At 51.6% G+C, this 9,062-nt stretch overlaps 1 protein-coding gene across 1 annotated transcript; it reads left to right on the top strand.

The window, feature by feature from the left end:
* The first annotated feature begins 7,543 nt into the window (after positions 1 to 7,543).
* Positions 7,544 to 9,062, top strand: STBD1 (starch binding domain 1). The gene is made up of 2 exons (XM_041427451.1): positions 7,544 to 7,775; positions 7,882 to 9,062. The coding sequence occupies exons 1-2, from the start codon at positions 7,580 to 7,582 to the stop codon at positions 8,628 to 8,630; spliced, it is 945 nt and encodes a 314-aa protein (XP_041283385.1). The 5' UTR covers positions 7,544 to 7,579; the 3' UTR covers positions 8,631 to 9,062.

Genomic DNA, 9,062 nt, shown 5'->3' with positions numbered 1-9,062 from the left:
GTCGCTCCGGGCCACCTTTTCCTCTCCACCCAGGTTGCTCCCTCCTTTTCCACAGGTGAATCCCTCATTTCAAACACCTCCTTCCCAGCACTGGCACAGAGCAGTGCTGGAGCCCTCCCTGCTGAACCAGGGAATGGTTTTTTGGGATGGGAGGATGTCACCAGTGGCTGTGGAACAGAGACCTTGCTGGGAAAGGAAGGCAAGGAAGTAGCAGGTCCTGCACTGGGGTGGATGGAAGGCTCTGGCAACTGGAGCAAGATTCCACAGGTTTGCTGAGGGCCTGGCTTGCAGGGCCAAGCCCATCTCATCAGTGAAGCTCCCCCTGTCAGAGTTTTACTACTTTAATTCAGGTTTTAGCTTCTGCAATGCAGATTGCAACAGGAAGAACGCTGTCTTTTCAAGTGCTTGATCTGATACTCTTGAGCATTGCCCACGGAGACTGACACAGTTTTCCAAGCCCTCAGTTTTCTGTACAGCCCTTGAGGCAGCTCCAGGATGAACCAGGTTTACTTGTTCTGCTGCTGCTGAGTGCTGCAAACAGCCCTGGACTACTGGGAACATCTTCTGCACACCAAGGGATAAACACAGGTGTGGAAGCAGCCAGGGAGGAACCCAAAACACACCTGACATGAGCCTATGCTGTTCCCAGCAAAGGAGAACCTGGCAAAAGAAGCCTGGAGAAATGCAAAAGCAGACCAGGATTGTGTTCGCCCTGGCCTTACAAACAAGCAGACAACAAAGCCTGAATCACCATAAAAAGGTGTCTCTGCTTTTATTCAGGGAGAGAATAAGGAGTGGGCAAGGTTACTGACACACATGGCTAGCAGAGTCAGGTTAGTCATGCAGGCCAGGTGCTTTTTATCAGTCACACACTTCCCCATCAATGTCTGACACTGCAGAGCAGAGACTTGACCCTCCAGCCTTGAAAACCTCTCCTGGTAACCCTGGGCATGACAGACATCATAAAGAACCTCTCATTCAAACAGAATCCACGGTGAACATGCACTTTGTCTCCCAGAGTGTGCCTTGCATGCCTCCTAAAAAGGGGAGGATTCCAGTCTACAACCCCAAGGGATGGACACTGCAGCCCCTGGCCCAGACCTTCCCAAAGGGAGGGGGCAGAGGGAGACACCTGTTCCATTTATTTGCCCCACTTGGGACTTTGAGTTTCAGCCTGCACCTATTTCTAAGGGAACTGCATGCACTAGGGAGGGCAGATGTAAAATGGGCAAACCAATGGCATGTTTCCCTCACCTGAGAGTCCTGTCCCACCTAAGTGCCACTCCAACACACAGAGGTGAGGGAAGCTCCATAGCAGAAACTGTAGGAGTCTCATTTTCATCTTTTTGTAGCCTATTCTCAACTACTTTTCGATCTGAGAGAGTTCAAGAGCAGACTCCAGCCCTTAGAATGTCTGCTGCTGCATTAAATGATGCACACTACCTCTGCACACAATTTTAGTGAGGAAAAGGGGAGGTGTTGCACAGAGAGCCAGGGATTTTCATGGTCTCTGCTGACTGCATTTGACAGAGGCTGCAAACCTACAATCAGAGACTGCTTTGTTCTGAGCCTGTCTTCTGGACAGCCTGAGATCTTCCCCCATTCCTGAAGTAAACACAGGGATTGAAGGCTGCAATTAGGTGATCTTTCCAGTCTGCATCACATTATGATTTACTTGGGCGATCAACTAGCTCTAATTAAAATCCTGCAGTGTAAGTATCTTCTAGCTAGCAGCACCAGTGGCTCCAGAGCAGCACAGCCGAGCTCTCTGGAGCCTTCCCATGCACAAAACCTGGGGTGTGTGTTCTTAAAGTGTACCAAACTTGCTGCCACAGATGAGGAAAGACCAAAAACTCACATTCTAAGTCTCTCCCTGACTGCCAGCGTCCACTGCACTTAAATGCACACTTGGTAAGCCTGGAATGAGTCATCCTTATCCTGCAGCCACTGGAAAACAAACACTTTGTATGCCAGCCCGGGTACAAACAGCTCCTGTCTGCCAGCTCAACAACGGGGCTGTGTGTGGGACAGCCCTCAGCTCCCATCCCGGGCCAGGATGGGAGGGCATGACAGCCACCAGATCCTCTGGAAACTCTCCAGAGGCAGAGCTCTCAAGGGACAGCTCGGGAGAAGGATGAGGGAAATGTTCTGCAAGAGATTAAAGGAACGAAGGGGATCCTAGGGGTCCAGTCCTAGTAGGGAGGCTATGCAATCTCCTGCCTTAGGATTTGTTTTCCCTGTGCCCTCCAGCCCCTGAAGGCAGTGCACAGCCAGGCTGGAGCACATGGCTCTGAATCCCTGCTGAAGGCAAAGCTCTGGCCCCACGACATGGGCTTGATCCCAGCGCAGTAAACAAAATCCCGGGACTGTTTGGGTGGGCAGGACGCCAGGCTCCCTCCAGGACAGCTGCTCACAGCTGCCTTCAGCTGTTTGTATCATCTGCTCAGCACAGAGGGGCACTGAGGGGGAAAGGGAAGGCAAACGGTGCCTGGCAGCAAAGCCAAGCAAGACAGCACCCTCGGGCTATTTCTAGGTCTGTGCTTCTTCCAGAACCCAGCTCCTCTGTCCCCATTCCTTGCCAAATCCCAGGCTCCAGCCCCAGTGCCCTGTTGCACTTGGGTGCCTGCCAGCCTCAATAAATAAATAGAGGCCAAAAGCAGAGCTGAGCCCTAGGGTGGGAGCCACTAGGCTTCAGCACAGCCTTGTGAAGGTCAGCTGTGTCCCTTGGAGCGCTTTGGGGAAGCAAAACAGTGTCCCTGCCATGGTTCTAGCATGTGACCCGGGCCTCAGGATGGAGCCACGGCATCAGGTGCTGGCTGACAGGACTGTGTGGGAAAGGACTTCTTGCTTTCCCCTGTCACCAGACCCAGGCAGCACATGACTCAGTGAGCAGTGACACCCCCCTCACACACTGAACCCTGCAAAGAGGAACTTGTGGGGACAGATTCAGAATGGAACGCGCAGATTTGATGGCAGCAGAACTGCACTTGAGGGCACACTGAAAATCCCTGCTGCAGTTTGGTTTTATACCCCTGGCTTTTTATTCCAGAGAGGAAAAATATGAACCACCAGTGAAGCACCCCTCTGTGATGCCAGAACTGTAATCAGACTTATTCAGGCCACGAAGACAAGCCCCACCATCAGAGCTTACAAACCATTTGGTAGAGTCCTTTCCCAAGAAACCCCACATGGTAAGCAGCCAGGCATCACAGAGAACCACAAAAAAAACCCAAAAAAAACAAAAAAAAAACCATTTTGAATTCAATGATGCGATTTATAAAACAATGCAACTTTCTTGAAGCTTGCAGGAAAGCAGCACCTAAAATATGGGGCATCAACACCCATATTCAGAATTTCTAAAAAGGTTTGGCCTAAGTCAAAGAAAGAATGTCAAATAATAGCACACTTCACCTGTCTTTCATGCTGCATTTCCTATGGGCCTGGCAATGAAAAGAATCCACATGGAAGTCAAAGCATGATGTCTCCAGGATGTGAGACAATCATGAGAGGCTGTCAGCAGGATTTTGCTGGGAAATCTCATTTATGATTGAATTTCTAAGAGCTGCTGAGTACAACAACTTCAGTCAAGTCTGAGGTGAGCTTGAGACAATTTAGCCAAATACATTATACTTTGGTTTATGCCTGGGAGGAGGCAAAAAGCAACAGGCACCACCCATGAAAGGGCACCTGGAATGCAGCTGTACCGGCTGGGGAAATGGAGAATGAAGAACAGCAAAATAGAAAGTGAGACTTGCACAGACTGACTAATGAGCTGAAAAAGCTGGCAGATAATGGCTCATGGGAAACTAACCTAGGAGGAAAAGGGATGGAAAAGGGATGTCCCTGCACCTGAGGACAGCGTAGGGAAAGCTGTCATTGCATTACTGTCACAGCACAGAAATCCAGAGAAAGCACAGGAAATGCAGCAAGAGACTGGCAGGGCAAGCAATAAGCTCTACCTCAAACCCAAGAAGGAAATCCGAGGCAGATTACTTTGGGTAAGTAGGAAGGAATGGCTTTAGACCTCTCAGATGTTTTGAGTCAGCTAAGCAAGGATGAAATGCATTCTAACATGGAAAAACAGCAGAGCAAACTCAAGATCACAACCCATGTCCTTAAAAACAGATGGAAAACCTGTGTGCTCTGTGCTTCTCAGCCTGGGCAAGCCCTTTGAGGGTGACATCTGTGGCCAGGCTGGGTCACTGTTCTTAAAGAAGAATGACACCAGGCCTACAGTGGACTCCTGAGGTCCCTTTTAGCTGCCTTCCAGATTGTCATGGCTCATAATGGAAAGCAAGCCTGGATCTGAGGTGTCCTCATTACTAACCAACCACTTCTCAAGAAGTTCATAGCAACTGAGAGAAAGCATCTCCTCTCTGTTTGGGAGGGAAGAGCTTTTCCTGCCAGCCATACTCCTCCTGTGCCACCTGCTGACTGCAGTGCAACGCTGCACAAGAGTGTCCAGTGTTCGCGGCTGGGATACTCCAAATTATATGGGAGAGGGATGGGGCAGAATGCCAGTCAGGGTCATGGTTTCCTCCAAAGTACACGAATACTTTGACCTTTCTATTTTTCTACCTGCTTGGGTGGGGATCCAACACAGGAAGTATCAAAAGCCCAGAAAACCTCCATGGCATCACTCTTGACTTTCAGATTTTAACCTGGCTCCCAGGGAGGCTAATTCAGCCTAAGCTCTGGGGGTTATGGTTAAGAAGGGAAAAGGAGATGGGACATTGCTCCTTTTAACACCTGCCTGTTTCCAGTTAAACTAGAAGAGGAATTCTTCACACTGAAACAATCAGCAGTGCTGAGCACGGCTATACCTTCCAACTACTGCAGGGGGTAACTCCCAAAGCACACTGCTGCAGCACAGGCACTTGGCATCTGTTCCAGCTGCCTGTGGCACTTCCAGATGAGCCCACAGCACAACCACAGGGAGCAACAGAGCTCCCACATTTGAATTCCTTATTTACTGACTCACCTTCCCATTTTGTGCCGTTGCAGAACTGGAGGAAGCACCGTAAACACACACAAGGCTTTAGGAGCATTCTCTCCCCGGGATCAGATGGTGGCCAGCCTCACAGGAGCTCCCCAAATTCCTGCCCAAGTGCTTCTGTCAGAGCCAGGATTGTGGGACGGGAGCACACGGGTGTGGCTGAGCAGGTGCTCCGTTTCTCGCTGGAGATCCCCTGTCACCACACTAGGTGGCACAGCTGACAGAGGAACAGAGCTCCTGTGAGACACTGCCCTTCCCAACAACACCCCTGGCTGCTGCCTTGCTCACAGGGCTGGGAGAGCAAATACCTGCACCCCGGTTTTGGTTCTGAAATGTGGGAAGGCTCAGGCTTGAGGCTCCTGATCTCGGGCCAGCCAGCTGGGAATTCCACAGGGTCACGTGTGGCTTTTCCAAATACTCTCCTGCTTTTCCAAGGCTCTCTCACTTGCTGAGCAAACAGTGGTGCAACGGAGCCTCGTTCACAGAGCACTGCTCTCCAAAGTAAAGCTACATCAGGAATGACTGCAGGGACAAACCGAAGTCTTGAATTAATTAGAGCCAGAATTAGGGCCATGAGACTTGGAGAATTTGTTTCCTTGTCCCTGTGTTGTACAGACACCATGCTTGATTCTGATGAAAGCTTTTAAAAAAATCTCAGTTGCATTTTGGAGCATTTCTGTTTATCTGCTTTGGAAATCCTCTAAGGAGACAGAAGTCTCCAAGTTGTATAGGATATGAGCATTTGAAGAATTCCTAGAGGAGAGGGGACCAAAGCCTTCAAAGGGATAAGTTACTATCTGCAGTGGTCCATGCATTTGCTTCACAGGACTGTGTTTGCTTGATGTCTCTCCTTTCCTACACTGGTTTATCAAATGTGCTCAGGGAAAGAAATGTGAGGTTAGCAGCTCCAAACTCAACCTTTTAATCTGTGCTGAGGGCTGGCAGGGGGATGCTCTTCTAGTGTAATGCTACAATAATTAATGGGTTGTGGCTGCTCTGCTGCAGGGAGGTGACAGGGAAGCCCAAATTGCAGTGCACACATAGTACTTACAGAACAGCAGCCTCTAGGTGCCCAGACTGGCAACCCCAGCTCAGCAAGGTGGTGCACAGACACAGAGCAGGGAACTGGCTGTTTTGAAGGCTAGGGGAAAAAAAGGAATGTAAGTGAACAGCAAAAATATCACCTACTCTGCAAAGTTTCAGTAGTTAGCACAGCCCATTACAGCCAAGGGTTTGTTCTCAGCACCAAGCCTGAGCAGCACCTTGAAGCACCAACAGTGGTAAAAGAGAATGCACCCAAGCCCTCAGTTACTGACAAAGTGCCCAGGCACGTCCTGGCTGCACAGCTCTTTCCTTCCCCCGTGTCACCGAGCAGGAGATGTGAGCAGCGCACTTTCAGCCCATGCCAGGACGGCCCAGGACCAAAATAGATATTTTGACTTAAGCACCAGCTCAGCACTTTGCTGGAGGAGACGGTTCCTCAGCTACTGTGGTAAGCAAAGAAAGGGAAGATATTTAGATCATGAATTCTGTGTCTCTGCACAGCCACCCTCCTCCACGTCAGCCACGGAGGCTGCACACTTGTGCTTCTATAAATTCGATTGACATTTACTGTCCCCTTAAGCTGAGGGAGCGCTGCTCGAACTGACACTGAAAGATTAACAAGTTCACCCACTGGAAATAGACTTACTGGGACATCCACTTAGCCATTCTCTTGTCTAATGAGATAGTGGCAAAAGCTCATCAATGGGTTTTAGAGAGCCAGTCATGACCACACCTTTGGTCAGATAAAGCGAAGGGATTTTAAAGAGGCAGCAAACAGAACTGAGTGGAACTGCCTCCCCTCACTCCTTCCCTGCTGTTAAATCTTTGGTGTTATAAACATTTTCACAGTTTGCCACTCCAGAACTGCCAATTCAAAATACAAACTCCAAGGTGCATTTACTAAATTTATCAGGTTTCTAGTAGATTTATCCGTACAACCTCTCAATTCTGAGATGAGGTTTGACATCATCACTTCCAAGAGTAGTAAAATGAAGGTAAATTTAAGTAAACATCAAATATCCTCTGCACTAATGGACTCTGAGCTCCCGATAATGCAAAAAGCTTCCCGAGCATAATACAGAAGGCACGAGAGCAGGGCAATGTTAAGGAATCCACATGCAGTCATTAAGAGTATGATGAAGAGGTTACAAAATCTGTAGTGAATTCATCTCACTTCTCAAAGATCCCGGAGCAGGGCAGGGTTGTCACCAGCACGAGCATTAATATTACCAGCAAATCAGTCCCACTCAGCACACCCCTGTAGGAGCCCACCAGCACTGCTAGAATTAAACTCTGCCCTGACAGGGAGGCTTGGGCTTAGATGCCCTCCACAGAGAAGCCTGTTAATTGTGAAAGAAGGCAGAGAACGGGCGTAGGTGCACGAAGAGCAGAAACTTTCTCCGCTCTGACTTTGGGAGTTACGCCTTCCCACCGCCCCGCGGCCCAGCCCCGCCCGGCTCCTCCCCGGATGCGGATCCCGGCTTAAAGCGGCTCCGGGGGGGCGGCCCCGGCCGGGTCCCGCTGCGGCAGCGCCCGGCCATGGCCCGCGGCCCGCCCGTGCTGCCCGCCGAGCCCCGCGGCTGGGGCTGGCTGGGCGCGGGGCTCTGGCCGGCGCTGCTCGTGGGGCTGCTGGCCGCCATCGTCGCCTGGTTCTGGTACGGCGACGGCGACGGGCGAGGCGAGGAGGCGGCGGCCGGCAGAGAGGGGCCCCGGCGGGCGGGCGCGGTGACCACAGGTAGCGGGGTGGGGAGGAGGTGCCGGGGTGTGCCGGGCTGCCCCAGCCCGCGAGGACTTGGGTTTGCCGGTGCTCTTAACCCGTTCTCCCTCGATGTCGCTTGCAGAGGATGCTGCGGCGGGCGGGGAGCCGGCGGCTGCCGCCCCGTCCGGCCCTTCGAATCCTGGAGGGGATGTTTCAAGGGAAGAGCTTAACCATGGCCCGAGCGAAGCTGTGGAGCTGGAGCAGCTGATCCCGAAGCGCCGTGTCACGGACCCCGGGGAACATCCAGCTGATATGGCCGGCAGCCAGGCAGGAGAGCTGGAAGCCCAGGTGGGACAGGCAAGTGACAGATGGTGCGTGATGAACTTGGCCTCTGACGGTGAGTGTAAGGACAGAAGCGAGGAGCAGCCAGCTGAGAGGAGGGACTTGGACCATGAAGAGTGGGAAGTTGTTTCTGAGCTCCTGGTGGAAGGGAAGGATGGCAGCATGGAAGACTCAGACGGCAAGGAATGGGAAGCAGGAGACTGCTGCGACGGTGACTCGAAAGCAAAGCGAGTTGCAGCCGTGCCCCCCATGTTCCAGAACATCCACGTGGCTTTCCGCGTGCACTACATCACCCACTCCGAGGCACAGCTCGTCGGTGTCACCGGGGACCACGAGTGCCTGGGCCAGTGGCACAGCTACGTCCCCCTCAGGCGCGACAAGGACGGCTTCTGGTCCAAAACCATCAGTCTGCCCGTGGACACCAGAGTGGAATGGAAATTTATCTTGGTGGAGAATGGCAAGGTCAGACGCTGGGAAGAATGCGCTAACAGGACCCTAGTGACTGAACACGAAGATCAGATTGTTCATCAGTGGTGGGGGTACCATTAACGGGAAGGTGGAAGCTGCTGAGCTAATGGCAGGCCTGCCTAGGTGAACCTCCGAGCCCCTAAACCTTAGGGGGGGCTCCCCTTCTTCTCTAGGAGACCCTCTGGAGTGCAGAGCTCTGGAAATCCCATATCGAGCCACGTAAGCAGCAGATCTCTTTAGGAAATCTTTTGGCAACCTGAAAAATCAGCTTTGAGCGCGTGCTGAAGAGACACAAGGTAGGCTAAGAAGGCATGAGCAGCATTCCAAGCACCTGCCTGTCCAGGTGGATCTGGACCCTGGACTTGAGTTAGTGCTGCTTTGAGTGGGGCTATGGGATGCATCTTGGGCTTGGGAAGCGTACTGGGAGGTGTGGTTACCAGCACTGTAACAGGAACTTAAGTGTTTTAATTTATGTAATGTATTAAGGAAACAATAAACATTTTCAGATTGACA

The sequence above is a fragment of the Onychostruthus taczanowskii genome, unplaced genomic scaffold (genome assembly GCF_017590055.1).
Source record: "Onychostruthus taczanowskii isolate IOZ18803 unplaced genomic scaffold, ASM1759005v1 scaffold114, whole genome shotgun sequence".
Lineage (NCBI taxonomy): Eukaryota > Metazoa > Chordata > Aves > Passeriformes > Passeridae > Onychostruthus > Onychostruthus taczanowskii.
Note: the sequence above shows the minus strand (reverse complement) of the source record. Positions and strands in the feature narration are given on the sequence as shown.

Coding starts and splice junctions, on each gene's coding strand:
- STBD1 (XM_041427451.1), top strand. CDS start 7,580: ATGGCCCGCGGCCCGCCCGTGCTGCCCGCCGAGCCCCGCGGCTGGGGC. Junction 7,776..7,881: donor GGCGGGCGCGGTGACCACAG/GTAGCGGGGTGG, acceptor TGTCGCTTGCAG/AGGATGCTGCGGCGGGCGGG.